The following is an 18,332-nucleotide window of genomic DNA, read 5'->3' on the forward strand; positions in this document are numbered from 1 at the left end:
CAGCACAAGTCCACTCAAACTGTAAAGGGAGGAATAACAAGTTCTTCATTAATGTATGTTAATAGAATTACATAGATGCACAAAGCAGAAACAGGCCATTAAGCCCAACTGATCTACGTGATTAAGCCAATGAGAGAGCCATTACTGGTGTTACTTGTAACAACCTGATTATTTCAAGGAAGATATCTCAAATGAATATTTAGCTCTCTTCACTAGAACATTGGCACCATGGGAGAATTTTGTCACCTCAAAATTTACATGAATCTGTTATAACGTACAACTTTTCTAGCCTTCAAATATGAATTTCTAGCAATGCATTAATTTATCAGTACTTTCCCTAAACCAACTAATGACAAAGATAATCCTGTAGTAATTATACATAAATGATTTTTTAACTGTTCACCTGAAGGCCATCCCCATATCCCCACTTCTTGCCTTCAAACAACCGCTCAACCTCCAACAGACCATTGTCCGCAGCAAACTACCCAGCCTTCAGGAGAACAGTGACCACGACACCACACAACCCTGCCACAGCAACCTCTGCAAGACGTGCCGGATCATCAACAGATGCCATCATCTCACGTGAGAACACCATCCACCAGGTACACGGTACAAACTCTTGCAACTCGGCCAACGTTGTCTACCTGATACGCTGCAGGAAAGGATGTCCCGAGGCATGGTACACTGAAACCACCATGCAGACGCTACAACAACGGATGAATGAACACCACTTAACAATCACCAGGCAGGAGTGTTCTCTTCCTGTTGGGGAACACTTCCGAAAGCTAGTGGCTTTTGCTACCAAATAAACCTGTTGGACTTTAACCTGGTGTTGTTAGACTTCTTACGGGGAACACTTCAACAGTCACGGGCATTCAGCCTTGATCTTTGGGTAAGCGTTCTCCAAGGCGGCCTTCACGACACACGACAACGCAGAATCGCTGAGCAGAAACTGATAGCCAAGTTCGGCACATGTGAGGACAGCCTCAATCGGGATCTTGGGTTCATGTCACACTATCTGTAACCCCCATGACTTGCCTGGGCTTGCAAAATCTCACTAACTGTCCTGGCTGGAGACAATACACATCTCTTTAACCTGTACTTAACCCTCTCTCCACTCACATTGTCTGTACCTTTAAGACTTTAAGACGTTTAGGGCGGCACGGTAGCACAGTGGTTAGCACTGCTGCTTCACAGCTCCAGGGACCTGGGTTCGATTCCCGGCTTGGGTCACTGTCTGTGTGGAGTTTGCACGTTCTCCTCGTGTCTGCGTGGGTTTCCTCCGGGTGCTCCGGTTTCCTCCCACAGTCCAAAGATGTGCAGGTTAGGTTGATTGGCCATGCTAAAATTGCCCGTTAGTGTCCTGAGATGCGTAGGTTAGAGGGATTAGTGGGTAAAATATGTAGGGATGTGGGGGTAGGGCCTGGGTGGGATTGTGGTCGGTGCAGACTCGATGGGCCGAATGGCCTCTTTCTGCACTGTAGGGTTTCTATGACTTGATTACCTGTAAAGACTCGCATTCCAACCATTATCTTGTAAATTGAGTTTGTGTCTATATATGCCCTGTTTGTGAACACAACTCCCACTCACCTGATGAAGGGGCAGTGCTCCGAAAACGTGTGGCTTGTGCTACCAAATAAACCTGTTGGACTTTAACCTGGTGTTGTGAGACTTCTTACTGTAATTTAAGAAACTGAGTGCATAGTCTTTTTGATGTTACATTGAGAATGCACTGGCTGCTATGTAGACTCTCAAAACATTAAACATGTATGGGTTTTCTGCATTTACGCTTGCACAAGCTTTTCCCTGAACAAGCTTAGTGCACAAAGGTCCGGTGACCTACAACATGAAGTACAATCTGTTGAGCTTTATTAGCAAAACAATAACATTGATCCAGGCTGCATTAAGGCAAGTTGTAGCAGACAATTAACCCGGATAGTTTTAAAGAATTAAATTTGTAAGTCAGAAATTTCTCTCTGCATTACATGTTCCACCAATCCTGTCTGAAAGTCAACATCTTTACATGCAAGGATGGGCAATGACACAGCCAGGAAGAGTTCCACTAGCAGCAAAAGGTGTGTATTAAATTGCCACTGGAAAGATTAAAATACAACATCGTAGTGCAACTGCTACAAATCTTGGTTCTAATAAGCATAAATTCTGAAATGTTGGGACTTGCACAAGTGTATTGAGGCATTTGAAGATCACTGTTCAACATTTTCCAAATTGCACTGGTAGTAAGTCACTGTGATACCTCAATAAAATAATTTATAACCTCAATGAATGTTTATAATTCAAAGTTTTCTAATCATATTAAAATTGATTTTCACGTTCCAAATGACTTTCCATCCAAAGCTGTCAGGAGTTGGTATTTTGATGAGAGAAATTGGGTTTTAGAATAAAGGCACAAAGATAGAGGTGCAGGTATTCCTCTCACCTTCAACGTTACATCACATAGTTCTTTGGCTTCATAGAATTGATAGAGAGCACGGTGATATTCCTTCCAAGCTTCATCTGCTTCAAAAAGAAAATAGCCATCCGGCTCAGTCTCGTGGTTAAATGACCTACTGGGAAGCCTCCTGCTCTTTAGCTGATGGTGCTTCAAATTTTCTGGAATCATATCACTTGAAGCCATTTCTTTAAATATTATGCCTTCAGCTGGAAGTACCTAATTGAGACCTTCAAGATACTACTCTCTGTGGATCAAGCATCTTGATAATATTTGCATATGTATCCTTTCCTGGGTAAAAAAGAAAAACACCAATTAATTAGTAATTACGCAAATTCAAATACACACCAACATGGTGCAGTATTTGTTAGCCAGTTTCTAAGTGAGAAAAACAGAATACTACAAGCTCCAAGTTTTTATATTAACACTGAATAATGTGGGTTATTTTTAAAAACATTTGACGACTGTAGAAAGTTTTGCTCACTAAAGTGTATTTAATATTCCCTGAAATTATTCTCTACACTGTATTCAATCAAAACCAGCTTTTCCAGACCCAAGGGAATCCACTGGGGATCAGAGAGATCATGGAATTTGCTCAGGTATTGGTCCAAATGGTTGTCCAGGTGCGATGATGCATTTCAGCGCATGAATGGCAATACTTTTTTTTTTAAATAGAAGAAATCTGAATTTCCTCTGGTCTTTTGGCGAGCCAGGAATGCCTACTGTGCAAAAGGAACACCAACTCCTGTTGAGGTCTGATCCCCCATTTTAAATGAAAATCAAATTTCCTCCCACACACCATTTTCATCTGGTGGTGCAGGGTTTTGGAAGCCCATTAAAGATTTGCCAGGTTTGGGTTCCTGAGGAAAATGGAAAGTCTGCTGAGGAGTCTGGAACATTATGAATGTAAAGTAGTTTCACACATTTAAATTTCATTTAGTATTACTTTTAAGGGACGTCTAGACAAATACATGAATAGGATGGGAATAGAGGGATATGGTCCCCAGAAGGGTAGGGGGTTTCAGACAGGCAGCATGGTCGGTGCAGGCTTGGAGGGCCAAAGGGCTTGTTCCTGTGCTGTAATTTTCTTGTTCATATTATTAGGAAATGCGTGGAAATGTGTGTTTTTAATGTAGTGATTCATCATCGGGATCTGCCCTTCAAAGGTATGTCAACCCTTACATTGACCAGCCTTGTATATTTGTTCATATGTATTATAGTGCTTTTCCAATGAAAATTGGTGAAAGCACAATAATGAACAAAGAACAAAGAACAGTACAGCACAGGAAACAGGCCCTTCGGCCCTCCAAGCCTGTGCCGCTCCTTGGTCCAACTAGACCAATCGTTTGTATCCCTCCATTCCCAGGCTGCTCATGTGACTATCCAGGTAAGTCTTAAACGATGTCAGCGTGCCTGCCTCCACCACCCTACTTGGCAGCGCATTCCAGGCCCCCACTACCCTGTGTAAAAAACGTCCCTCTGATATCTGAGTTATACTTCGCCCCTCTCAGCTTGAGCCCGTGACCCCTCGTGATCGTCACCTCCGACCTGGGAAAAAGCTTCCCACTGTTCACCCTATCTATACCCTTCATAATCTTGTACACCTCTATTAGATCTCCCCCTCATTCTCCGTCTTTCCAAGGAGAACAACCCCAATGCAATTACAAATTTTACAATTTGTTCCGTCAGCCTGTGCAGTCATCCTTCCTATGTTGTGAAATAAATGGCTCTGTCTAATAAAAATAAAGGCCTGGATTTGACATTTGGAAAATAAATCTAACTACCTGCTCCCTTGCATTGATTGACAGACATTTTTTTTAAAACTGAAATGAACAGCTTCTGTTCTTTCCATCCAGAAAAGAAGTCTACTGTTTGGATAGCTGTGGCTTTTCTGAATGCTTAGCTGACTTTCAGCACACTAGATGTTCCATTCATCTGAGAATGAATAACGGTTAAGAAATTTTAGTAAAAGATTGTCCCTTTGACGTAATTCCTGGTTAGCTAGCATGAACTAATAGGATTAGAAGCAAAGTATTATAGGATATTTTTCACATGGTAGCATGCATTTTTCCATAGAATCAATTACATGGAGGCTTTAACTGGATGGTGCGCACTTTCCCCAAAGAGTGTAGAATAATTTCTGCTGAAATTGCATGGTACATACTGGGTGAATGGCTATGGAGGATACATGTCGGTAGGATCACAGGCATGAGCAATCTGAGGCAGCATGTGCTGATATGGGTGGACGAAGGGGCATTTAAAACACCGTTCAGAACTTATGTGCTATGTTGGTGAACAAAGATTGGCACCCACACTCCTCTTGCACTCCACTGCGGCTCCTCAACTGTACTGCAAACCTGGTCCAGGTGTGAAATGACAAAATGGCATGGAAAGTCATACAAGTGTCAAGTGTGCAGTTTGTGAGCTGTGCACATGTGCAGGTCAGGTTTTCCTGAACCCAGAGGAAGACTTGCCTATTATTATTTTGACTGGTGCATATGAACTCTAGTAAATATTTCCTGAAAATCATGAATAACATTAATTGTTAGTAGTGTGTATAGATGGAATAGCATTTTGGAGTTTCAAAACCTTAAAGCAAAGCAATGGGACACCATTCCAATTCCTACAGCACTACATTCCCGATCTTCCTACTTCACTTTCCTCATTTTAAGCCCATTCCTGAAAACCTACCTCTTGGCTATGCTTGCCCTAATATCTCGTGGTTCAGTTCCATATATTATTAATACTCCTGTGAGGTGCCTCGAGATGTTTAAATACTTTAAAGGTGACATATACAAACAAGTTGATCTTAGCTGCAATGTTGTCAAGGAAGTCACCAAGTGGAGACCAGAAGGAGAGCTGCTCTGCTTTTCAAATCTCTCTAAGCCAGTTTTAAGCAACACCAACTGCATGAATGAATTGCACATAGTTGCTCTTGGTACACTGGTCAAATCTGAATTTTTGGGGGGTTGTGTGTATTGAACCATATTTTGAGCATACACAAATTCCTTCTGGGCCATATCAAAAATTACTTTTCATTTTGAAAGAAGAGATTTCCCATCTAACTAGTCTGTGGATTGGTTTCAATGTCAGATGCAACTAACAAAAAAAAAACCTTCAACAATTTATCCTTGCAAGTGTTGAAAAAGCTATTAGATGTCTTTCTATTGCTGCTCCAGCAAAAATAAAACACCCAGTTTTGAGTCTTCCATGACTACAGTTTTGAGAATATAAAATGAAAAAGTACTTTGAGGATGGCCATCTCCATGGATGCTGCCAGGCCTGAGTATTCCCAGAACTTTGTTTTTATTTCAGATGTCCAGCTTAATGCAGTATTTTGCTTTTAGTTTACTACTGGCAAATAGTTATGCCCCAGTTCTTTCCGCTTTTTGCACAAAAGTTGGCAAATTTTCATGTTTCAGATTGAAATCTGTTACTTCAGTAAGGGGAAAAATGTAGGCTATGCACCAAATAGGAGCAGGTTTGCATATAAAACAGCTAATTAAATTCCCAGCTGCTGACACATTCAGACAATTGTACCTGCTGTGATCAGATTCACTCCTCCTGAAAATCAATTTAATGCAGATTTCTGATAATTTCCCATCTCTTCAGCAGCAAACTATTGCAATGGCTTCAATAAGCAAAAGAATCTGACAGTCACCCCAAAATGCAAGGCCTGCTATACCTCAAAGATTTACTCTAATGTTGGAAATTAATGACAAACAGTGCGCACTATTGAAGGTCTATGAGGTCTATCACTGATTTTTTTTAGAAGTGTGTTACTTCACAATCCAACTTGTTAAAATTACACACCTCAAGTTAATTCCCTGTCCTCACTTACAAAGAAAACGTAACCTTCAACTACCATTCTGAATATTTCCATTTCCCACTGGATTTGACTCTGCTTCTTACATAGTTGTCATTATTCAGAACGATAAACTGCATTTCTCTACTGGCACAGATCCAGATGGAAAGTTATAAAAGGACAGATAGTTTAATAAAGGTTGTCCAAGCAAGAACTCCAAGAAACATTTTCCGCATATGCACGGTTAAGGGATTTTTAGAAAGTCTGTTAAGATAATATTTTGATGGCACTGCTGTGTTAGGAGATGACAAAATGATAGATTACATTTTCAGGAAAAAAAAATCAAAATTGCTGGAAAGGTTCATTTTGGGTATAACTCTGTCAGAACTGAAAGTTCCTGAAAGTGAAGGAGGTTGGGGTTGCCAGGATACTCCTGAAATTGTGTTGCTGCTGTTTTGCAACACAGAAAACAGCAGCAACACAAGGGACCCAAGGGAAGAACCAGGAGAAAGGTAAACAAGGACAAAGAGTGCAGTTTAGTTTAACAGCGTAAATATATCAAGCTTGTGTCAGAGCAGTGTCCTTTTAAAAAAGATAGCTCCACAAATATAATTTGCTAATTAGCTGAAGTGCCTAGATTAGACATTTCTCACTAAGCCAAGTGACAGAAACAAATGAAATAGATTCCTGATCGGAGACAGAGACATACCAATGATTCACTAACCCGGACATTAACTAGGAAATTTATCACTTAGTTTTTAATGACTTACTGGACACGTTTATCCTTTTCTGAACCACAGTGGGAAACGAGTGGACGGTGGATGACAGAATCTATAAACAGCTACTGAAAGTTACTTGATCTCAACCTCAAAAAAAATCCAGCTTCAGGATACACTGGAAGCTGGTGGTCAAGAACACTCAAAATAAGGACAGATCTTTGATTGCAGAAGGAAGTTATGTGCAGCATTTATGCACTGCTAAAGGAAACAGTCCCTTACAACTAGCATCTGTTACCTCTGATGTCCCCCAAAGACCCACACTTGCCCCTATCTCTCATCTCAAGTTGGTCTCAGCAACGTAACATGTCAGCAATGTCAGTTTCTACATGTACACTGATGACACTCAGCTCAAATTCACTACCATCTCTTTTGACCCCTCCGCTACCCAAAACCTATCAAACTGTTTGTCCAACATCCAACTCTGGATGCACAACAGCTTTCCCCCCATTTGTCACATTGATATGTCTTGTGCATGAGCAATATCAAGCTGTAATTTCACAGGCTCAAACATATACTGAACTGCTTTAAAAGGACTTTTTTAAGACAACAGACACTGACTAAAGGCGGCAGCCATGAGTCACCTGATGTCTGGTATTGCAAATTTGACTAGTTTCTTGAAAGTTTTAATGTGAATTAAAATTCTGACACCCTCATGGAATTTCACACCCAAATATGTCAATAACCACTTCAAAAAGGATTTAGTGAAATGGACTGAACATTACATTCCTATAAGACCACTTCTCCAGTGGAGACAGAACAGCTAGAACAATGCTTATATGGAGATACATTTTCCAACACATTTAGGGGGTTAATGGCTCAGACGTTACAGAATCTACTCACACACTTGGCCATGAAACAAAAGCAGCCACCATTTCAGACTTCAGATCAACAAACACCTTCTGAAATTATTACGGAGCGAGAGAAGTTATGTGACTGAAGTAACCATGTGAAACCTCTTTAATACAGCTGCTAAACACATTCGTCTGGAAAAGTTGCCAATGAAACAGCAAGGAAATCCTTTCTCTAGTCTCCCTCAAGTCAAGGCCCTATCTCAGGGAAAAATCCAGCTCAGAGATGGTGAATTTCCATCGAAAGGAACCTCTGGTGCAAAAATCATAAATATTTTAGAAAAGACGGGTTATGGTTTTAAAAGGGAATTGTCTCTGGCAATTGCAATTTTACATGGGCTTTAACTCAACTCGGTAAACATAGAAACTAGAAGCAGTAGTCCATTCAGCCTTTCAAGCCTGCTCCGCCATTCATTTTGATCATGGCTGATCATTGAATTCAATATCCTGATCCTCCCCCCAATCCCTTGATCCTTTTAGCCCCAGGAACTATATCGAATTTCTTCTTGAAATCAGACGTTTTGGCTTCAACTACATTCTGTGGTAGTGAATTCCACACATTCACTACCCAGAGGGTGAAATTTCTCCTCACCTCAGTTCTAAAAGGTTTACCCCTTATCCTCAAACTATGACACCGAGTTCTGGACTCCCCCATCATTGGGAACATTCTTTCTGAATCTACCCTATCTAACCCTGTTAGAATTTTATAAGTGTCTATGGGATCTCTTCTCACTCTTCTAAATTCCAATGAATATAATCCTAACCGACTTGATCTCTCTCGATATGACAGACCTGCCATCCCAGGAATCAGCTTGGTAAACCTTCGCTGTACTCCCTCTCTCGCAAGGACATCCTTCCCCAGATAAGGATACCAAAAATATTAAGACAAACATGAAAAAATCTTCTACCACAGCCAAGGATTCAAACACTGGACTCTTTCTTTTTTTTAACCTTTCTGTAATGAACTTTAATTTGGCAAAGAAAGCAAGTACCTACAATATAACCTGTAAATATTACATGTGTGAATGTGGTTGAGACACACAGAATTACCTTTTAAATATTTTTATATCTTTACCTGGGTGGATTTTGAACTCAATAAAAAAAACCTTTTTGTTTTAAGCTCAGGGGTGCCTCCTGAACTCCTTTCTTTGCAATCAGTAGGTAAATGGCTAAACACATGACAATGAGCAAGTTCCTTTATCCTTAATCCTCCTGAAAACCTGTTATGGTCAGACTTAGAGTGATTATCAAATGGGACTCAGATTTTACCTCTTCTCATGTAGCCATAACAAATTAAATCGAACAAATAACATAACAAATTTGAAGTCGAAATAGCTCAGTTGGAAGAGCATTAGACTGAAGATCTAAAAGGTCCCTGGCTTTGGCATGAACCCACCTGCTGGCTTTCTTTGCCATCTGTTAACTGGTACTGTTTTTTGGCGGCATGGTGGCACAGTAGTTAGCACTTGCTGCCTCACAGCTCCAGGGACCTGGGTTCGATTCCCGACTTGGGTCACTGTCTGTGTGGAGTTTGCACATTCTCCCCTTGTTTGCATGAGTTTCCTCCAGGTGTTCCAATTTCCTCCCACACTCCAAAAGATGTGTGGGTTAGGTTGATTGGACATGCTAAATTAACCCTTAGTGTCCTGGGATGTGATAGGTTAGAGGGATTAGCAGGGTAACTAAGCGGAGATAGGGCCTGGGTGGGATTGTTGTCAGTGCAGACTCGATGGGCTGAATGGCCTCCTTCTGCACTGTAGGGTTTCTATGTTTAAATATTGAGCAGACTGAAGCCATTGTTTTGGGTCCCTGTTACAAACTGTTTCTTAGCTACTGACTCAATCCTCCTCCCTGGCAAATTTCTGATGCTGAAACAGATGGCTTTCAAACATTCTGTTTAACCATCCATACTACTTAATTTTATGGAGATGGGAATATGTGAGTTATCAGCATTCTCTTCTGCCTCAGTTCATCTTCATCCACAACTTTCTTGCCTCTCACCTTGATAATTCCAATGTTTTTTTTCTGGCAGGCCTCTCATGTTCTACCCTTTGTAAACTTAAGGTCATCTAATCTTTGCTCCCTTGTCCTTACTTGCACCAAATCCCCATTAACTGTAGGTTTTAAGGACAATCGTAAAAGGAGTAAAGTGGGGGAATTCCAGAGCTGGCTTCACCCCTCCAATCGATCCACAACCCTCCAAGACATCTGCGCTTCTCTAATTCTAGACCATCCCCGATTATTGGTGGTCATGCCTTCAACAGCAACATCCTAAGCTCCTGAATATCCTCCCTAAAGCTCCGACTCTCTTTACTCATTTAAGACATCCCTTAAAATCTACCTCTTTAACCTAACTTTTGGTCATTTATATCTAATATCTCTATGTAACTCATCAGGTTTTGCTTTATAAATGTTCCTGTGAAGTACCTGTAACATTTTGTCACATTTAAGGCACTGTATAAGTTGTTGCTATATCACGGTCTTATTTTTCAACAACACTAAAACAGCAACTTCTGATACTGCACCACTTTTTGGAATCAAATGCTAAAGTTAGATAAGTATCACACAGCCAACATGTTGAAATACAAAAAGGCTGTTTTGCATCTACATTGTGGCAGATGGACCAGGAACTGTTCAGATTGCAATACAAAATTGAGCACAAGTTGCAGTTAAAGGAGAGAATTAAGACTTGTCAAGGGTGTTTTAAACTAGTTTTATTGACCCAATAGTTGCTTGGCAAAGTACGAGTTTAATAAAAAGAAATACATGTTCCTGACAATCAGGTCTTGAAAGTGAGGTTATTTTAAAAGATATCTTAGTCATTGCAAACTGGTTAATTTTCCAACATTAAACATTTGGTTTTTTGTGATAAGTTTCTCCATTGCTTTTAAATATCCCTCCAACATTACTGTGCCATTTTATCAGCAAGCAGTAGAAAGTTTGTGGCAAGTCAAATGCCAGATAGAAAACTTTTTAAGGGAATTCCCAAATATCACGCCAGCTGTGTGTTCTGCTATAAATACAACTTCAACTGAGTCAGTGGAGAAGACCACTTCAAAATCTAACTTCTATTTTTCAATCCAAAATTTAGGAATTTGTGACGGGGCAATATTAAAATTCACAAGAAAATCCAAAATTTATTGTTGCTAAATTATATTCTTTAACATTAAATAATGCTCTAATTATAATGCCCTCATCCACCATTCTAACATTATCCACATTCTGCATGACCTCAGTCAATCCACGCATCCATGTTCAGCTATTCAAATCTGCTCCCGGTCGGCCTCCAAGTCTCTCCCCTCCATAAACTCTTCCAAATATCTCCTCCTTTGGTTTGACACCCATTTATTGATTACAACTATGAAGTGTTTTGGAGCGTTTTTGTACACTTGAGGCATAATAGTTGTTGTTATACTCCGGTACCTACAAAGGTACTAGTCTGGAGTGTCAAAATCAGTAAGAAGTCTCACAACACCAGGTTAAAGTCCAACAGGTTTATTTGGTAGCAAATACCATAAGCTTTCGGAGCACTGCTCCTTCGTCAGATGGAGTGGAAATGTGCTCTCAAACAGTGCACAGAGACACAACATCAAGTTACAGAATACTGATTAGAATGCGAATCCCTAAAGCCACTGTTTGAGAGCAGATTTCCACTTCATCTGACGAAGGAGCAGCGCTCCGAAAGCTTATGGTATTTGCTACCAAATAAACCTGTTGGACTTTAACCTGGTGTTGTGAGACTTCTTACTGTGTTCACCCCAGTCCAACGCCAGCATCTCCACATAGTGTCAAAATCATCCAGATTGCATCTCAACAGATTTCCCCACATGCCTTTTGTACATTTACACAATCCTTGGTTATTTGTACAACTGAAAAACAGCCAAATATTTTTAATGCTCTGATAACTAAATTATTAAAGGCAAGATGACAAAGTATTACTATCTGGTGAGGCACCAGCAACTTTGGACAAAGTTTGAAATCCCAGTTACTCACTATGAGAAAAAAGCCACAAGATTCCATGGTTTTAAATAAACAAACTTTACTACACAAAGTCAGAAAAATAAAAGACATATTTCTTATACTCTTAATATTCACAAGTAACGAGGTAGAATCATAGAATCCCGATGGTGCAGAAGGAGGGCACTCGGCCCATCAAGTCTGCACCAACAACAACCCCACCCAGGCCCTTTCCCCGTAACCCCATGTATTTACCCTGTTAGTCACACTGACACTAAGGGGCAATTTAGCATGGCCAATCCACCCAACTTGCACATCTTTGGACTGTGGGAGAAAACTGGCGCACCAGGAGGAAACCCATGCAGACACGGGGAGAATGTGCCAAACTCCACACAGACTGTGACCCAAAGACAAAGAACAAACAAAGAACAAAGAACAGTACAGCACAGGAAACAGGCCCTTCGGCCCTCCAAGCTTGTGTCACTCATTGGTCCAACTAGACCATTCGTTTGTATCCCTCCATTCCCAGACTGCTCATGTGACCCGAGCCGGAATTGAACCCAGGACCCTGATGCTGTGAGGCAACAGTGCTAACCACTGTGCCACCATGCCACCCATGGTAAATATGAATAAACAGGCAACTTGCAGTTAAAAACAGCACACTGTGCATTAAATGGCAATGCAATCAAGAGAGATCCCACAGATTTCTCAGCAACCCACCCAGATGCCAGTGACACGGAGTCATAAAATCTCATTAACGCTCTGCTTTCCTCAAGAGATTTCCACTCTTATTTTTGAAGATCTAGCCTCTGAATTCCCTCAAGCTGCTTTGACTCAAAATGCATCAACAGCTGCTCACCTCCTGATGGTTCAATCTTTTCTCATGAGACTGTGTTTCGCGAGATTCACAAAGTGTAATTACCAGCACACTTCCAACTCTTTCACAGACTGCCATCTTCACTAAGCAGGCACTGCCTCACGGTTTCTCCCAAATCCAGTCTCCCAGCTGCACCAAGCTATAAATGGCTCCAGGGTTTCTCCTGAGCCCAATTGCCTCCAGTAAGAAAAAACCTTCTGTCACCTTCTCAGCTCCCCAGGACTTCTGAGCCCTAACTGCCTGCTAACAGCAGCACCTTTTTAGAAGCCAGCCTCCTATCTCCCTGCTGCAGAACACTCGCTCCTCCAGCAAACACACTGATAAATTGAGACCACAAAACGTGAAGCTCTGCCCATTTCCATGATCCAAATGGTGCTACCAAATAAACCTGTTGGACTTTAACCTGGTGTTGTGAGACTTCTTACTGTGCTTACCCCAGTCCAACGCCAGCATCTCCACATCATCATTTCCATGATGACATATCTTTCCAGAGTTCACCAAATGCTTTAAAACTAATTTAGTTCTTAACTCCCAAAACTTCTATTTGCTTGGACAAGCAGCGCAAGTATCATGGGCTAGATTTTAGGTGTCCCCATCGGGCACATTTTCAACAATAGGGCACATAAAATAGGGTTGGTACCCAGCCCACCACCTTCCCACCCCCATAACATAACTGGGCAGGCACTGAAATTAGCAGGGTCACCTCTACCGCGGTGCAGAGGGTAGACAACTTAGAGGGGTCATGTACTGAGTCGCTGTGGGTGGAACTCAGAAACAGGAAGGGTGCAGGCACTATGCTGGGGGTGTACTACAGACCACCCAACAGCCCACGGGAAGTGGAGGAAAGGATATGTCAGGAGATTCTGGATAGGTGCAGAAAACATAGGGTTGTTGTAGTGGGGGACTTTAATTTCCCTGGCACAGACTGGAAAGTGCTTAGAGCTGGGGGTCTGGACGGGGAGGAATTTGTAAAATGCGTACTGGAAGGTTCTTTGGAACATTATGTAGATAGCCCGACTAGAGAGGGGGCTATACTGGACCTAGTTCTGGGAAATGAGCCCGGTCAGGTCATCAAAGTTTCGGATGGGGAACATGTGGCAAATAGTGACCACAACTCTGTTAACTTTAGGATAGTAATGGACAAGGATGAGTGCTGTCCTACGGGCAGGGTGCTAAATTGGGGGAAGGCTGACTATAGCCGGATTAGGCAGGAATTGGTGGATGTTGATTGGGAGAGGATGTTCGAGGGTAAGTCCGCGTCTGGCATGTGGGAGTCTTTTAAGGAACTATTGATAAGGCTGCAGGATAGGCATGTGCCTGTAAAAAGGAAAGATAGGAAAGGTAGGATTCAAGAGCCGTGGATAACCAGGGAAATTGAGGATCTGATTAAAATGAAAAGGGAGGCGTACGTTAAGTCCAGGCAACTGAAAACAGATGGAGCTCTGGAGGAATACAGAGAGAGTAGGAAAGATCTCAAACGGGGAGTTAGAAGGGCAAAAAGAGGTCACGAGATGTTCTTGGCAGGCAGGATTAAGGAGAATCCTAAGGCATTCTATTCATACGTTAGGAACAAAAGAGTTGTCAGGGAGAAAATCGGACCTCTCAGGGACAAAGGAGGGGAATTATGCTTAGAACCCAAGGGAATAGGGGAGATCCTAAATGAATACTTTGCATCGGTATTCACGAAGGAGAGGAGCGTGTTAACCGGGAGTGTCTCGGAGGGAGGTGTTGACCCGTTAGAGAAAATCTCCATTACAAGAGAGGAAGTGTTAGGTTTTTTAGGGAACATTAAAACTGACAAAGCCCCAGGGCCTGATGGCATCTATCCTCGACTGCTCAGGGAGACGAGAGGTGAAATTGCTGGGCCTCTGACGGAAATCTTTGTCGCTTCTTTGGACACGGGTGAGGTCCCTGAGGATTGGAGGATAGTGAATGTGGTCCCGTTGTTTAAGAAGGGTAGCAGGGATAACCCAGGAAATTATAGGCCGGTGAGCTTGACGTCCATGGTAGGGAAATTGTTGGAGAGGATTCTTAGAGACAGGATGTATGTGCATTTAGAACAGAACAATCTCATTAGTGACAGACAGCATGGTTTTGTAAGAGGGAGGTCGTGCCTTACAAATTTGGAGGAGTTTTTTGAGGAAGTGACAAAAACGGTTGATGAAGGAAGGGCCGTGGATGTCGTCTATATGGATTTCAGTAAGGCATTTGACAAAGTCCCACATGGCAGGTTGGTTATGAAGGTTAAGGCTCATGGGATACAAGGAGAAGTGGCTAGATGGGTGGAGAACTGGCTTGGCCATAGGAGACAGAGGGTAGTAGTCGAAGGGTCTTTTTCCGGCTGGAGGTCTGTGACCAGTGGTGTTCCGCAGGGCTCTGTACTGGGACCTCTGCTATTTGTGATATATATAAATGATTTGGAAGAAGGTGTAACTGGTGTAATCAGCAGGTTTGCGGATGACACGAAGATGGCTGGAATTGCGGATAGCGAAGAGCATTGTCGGGCAATACAGCAGGATATAGATAGGCTGGAAAATTGGGCGGAGAGGTGGCAGATGGAGTTTAATCCGGATAAATGCGAAGTGATGCATTTTGGAAGAAATAATGTAGGGAGGAGTTATACAATAAATGGCAGAGTCATCAGGAGTATAGAAACACAGAGGGACCTAGGTGTGCAAGTCCACAAATCCTTGAAGGTGGCAACACAGGTGGAGAAGAAGGCATATGGTATGCTTGCCTTTATAGGACGGGGTATAGAGTATAAAAGCTGGAGTCTGATGATGCAGCTGTATAGAACGCTGGTTAGGCCACATTTGGAGTACTGCGTCCAGTTCTGGTCGCCGCACTACCAGAAGGACGTGGAGGCATTGGAGAGAGTGCAGAGAAGGTTTACCAGGATGTTGCCTGGTATGGAGGGTCTTAGCTATGAGGAGAGATTGGGTAGACTGGGGTTGTTCTCCTTGGAAAGACGGAGAATGAGGGGAGATCTAATAGAGGTATACAAGATTATGAAGGGTATAGATAGGGTGAACAGTGGGAAGCTTTTTCCCAGGTCGGAGGTGACGATCACGAGGGGTCACGGGCTCAAGCTGAGAGGGGCGAAGTATAACTCAGACATCAGAGGGACGTTTTTTTACACAGAGGGTGGTGGGGGCCTGGAATGCGCTGCCAAGTAGGGTGGTGGAGGCAGGCACGCTGACATCGTTTAAGACTTACCTGGATAGTCACATGAGCAGCCTGGGAATGGAGGGATACAAACGATTGGTCTAGTTGGACCAAGGAGCGGCACAGGCTTGGAGGGCCGAAGGGCCTGTTTCCTGTGCTGTACTGTTCTTTGTTCTTAATAGTATACGACCTGTGCTATAATACAGTTGGCTTGGGCTGGCCTTTTTTTTAGTTTTAAAAGGGTGGGAAGGAGGGGGGCTCCAGTGCCCTCTGCGTATCAAGTCACCCTTCAAAGATAGAAAGCAGACTCAATGGGTTGAAAGGCCTCCATCGCCACTGTAGGGATTCAATGATTCCTTCCTGCCCAGCTGCTCTCCATACCACCACCATTCCTTCCCCAACTAAACTGGCCAAACCTTCCCCACCCAATATCCTGGACTGACCTCACTCAAGATCCATTGTGTCCTCTTTCTGGGAATGGTTGCAGTCCTGGCAATGCCCAGAACTCTTGGCACTGCTGGAACCATCCCAGCGTACCCAACCCCTCCCCCCACCCCATAAAACAGCCCGAAGTCTCGAGCAAAGTAAGTCCATTTGCTGTTTTATAACCTGAAGTCGAATAGACTCCAAGCTGCTTCAGATGCATTTAAACAGTAATCTTCCCAGAACTAAACGTTACATCTAAAATATCAGCATGGACTAAATATTCATAGTAAGAAGCCTCACAACACCAGGTTAAAGTCCAACAGGTATATTTTGGACTCTAGCCTGGTGTTGTGAGACTTCTTACTGTGTTCACCCCAGTCCAACGCCGGCATCTCCACATCATGACTAAATATTCATCACAGACAGCTTTTTTCCCCAGAGAAACGTCCTTCCCCCGCACAACCGTTGCCATTCTGACTTTAAAGTAATTCATTAAAATTAAGATTAAATCACCTCCGCTACTGCGATCCCAAATCTACTCCCATCAGAGCAGGCCATCCATCCCCTTGAGCCTGTCTGGCTATTCAATTGCATCTGTGCCTCAATTCCCATTTACTGTACTTGCTCCGTATCCATTGATTTTTATTTTTTTTAAAAGGTGCTTCCAGCGAGGCTAACTGAATCGGATTTTTTGTTTTTTAAAGAAATTTCTTTCACAGATCTCTGGGTTTCTATAGCAGCTCTCAGTCTTTTATTCGGAGGGAAGCCTGAAAGCAGTTGTTTACCTTCTCAATCTCAGGTGATCCGGGAAGGGCAGGAAAAAAAAACCCAAGCAGGATTTACGGAAAGAGGATTTACAACCAGTCGACAACAAATAAAGAAGTAGTTTTTGTTTTGAAAAAAAAGTACAAAAAGTCTATTTTTCTCCTCCTGCGCCGTTACTCCATCGGTGTAAACAAACGTGTGTGTGTTTTATTTTAAATCGGTGGAGGAGCGAGAAGTCTAGCGTCTGAGAGAGAGTGAGCTGAGGACAAACTGCGGGCAAGTCAGTCACTGAGGAAAATATTCCCCAACCTGAGAGGAAAAACAACCGCTCACAATAAACAGAAATACACCAGAAAGGAGGCAAGCGCCCCAATTATATCAAAATACCGCGTTCAAAGATAAAACCTACCCACCCCACGGTTAAAGTGGGGACTTTACTCTTTGTTATATTGAATCCTCTCACCCCACCCACCCCCTCAGCACAATTACTGTTTAGTCAGGTTGCATTTCAGTTAAATGCGAGTTTGTCGTGTTTGTTTTTTCAAATTAACTCATCCCAACTGATCCTGCGGGTCAAACGGTCTTTTGCATCGAGTGGGGACCTACCTTGCTGGTGTGCGGCGGGAGGTTTGTGCAGCCATGGCTGATCCCGGGGAGACGGAGCTGGCACCAACTGCTCTTCCCACCTCCCCGGGTGCCTCCTCCTCCTCCTCCTCCTCACACTTCCGGGCTGCCGTGCTGGTGCCCCGAGTGTCGGCGTCCCCCCTGCCCCTGGGCGGCCGCTGCCGATGTTCCGAGTGTCCGGCGGCTGCTCCTCCTCCTCCTCCCGGGCCAGGGCTCTGAGGGGGCAGCGCGAGCGCTCCTGCACACAACACAAAGCTGCTGCAAAGCACCGAGTGCAAAAACCCATACACTCACACTAGGAAATGAATGCGCTGTACATTTACCCACAGTAACTGCGCAAGCCGCCAAAGACACCGGCGTAAGGTTTCGTGTGTTAAAGTTAATTGTTTATGGCGAGGTTGCAACTTTCACAATCTGAAGGGTCCCCCCGCGTTTGAAAAGTGTGACTCCTGAAAAATTTTTTTTAAAATAGAGTAAAGCTGGTAAAACATTGACCATTCACTTGCAAACATCACACGACACACATAAATGATGTTACCTGGCTGGGTTGAAATCATGGTTATCTGGTAGGGATGCCTGTTGGCTAAGATTAAGCGCCAGATCAAGTCCAAGATTGGGTGCAGTGCCTTTTCTTGTC

At 42.9% G+C, this 18,332-nt stretch overlaps 1 protein-coding gene across 2 annotated transcripts in view; it reads right to left on the reverse strand.

The window, feature by feature from the left end:
* klhl8 (kelch-like family member 8) overlaps positions 1-17,952 on the reverse strand; it is a 42,046-nt gene extending 24,094 nt beyond the window's left edge. The window contains exons 1-2 of one of the 2 annotated variants that reach the window (XM_078214121.1): positions 17,678-17,789; positions 2,438-2,740 (exon numbers count right to left, since the gene is read on the reverse strand). In XM_078214121.1, coding sequence (XP_078070247.1) covers positions 2,438-2,635 — 198 coding nt within the window. In that variant the 5' untranslated portion in view covers positions 2,636-2,740; positions 17,678-17,789. Of the gene's footprint in view, positions 1-2,437; positions 2,741-17,677 lie in introns of both variants that reach the window. The other variant, XM_078214131.1, reaches the window with a different exon arrangement.
* Between the last annotated feature and the right edge of the window lie 380 nt (positions 17,953-18,332).

The sequence above is a fragment of the Mustelus asterias genome, chromosome 1 (assembly GCF_964213995.1).
Source record: "Mustelus asterias chromosome 1, sMusAst1.hap1.1, whole genome shotgun sequence".
Lineage (NCBI taxonomy): Eukaryota > Metazoa > Chordata > Chondrichthyes > Carcharhiniformes > Triakidae > Mustelus > Mustelus asterias.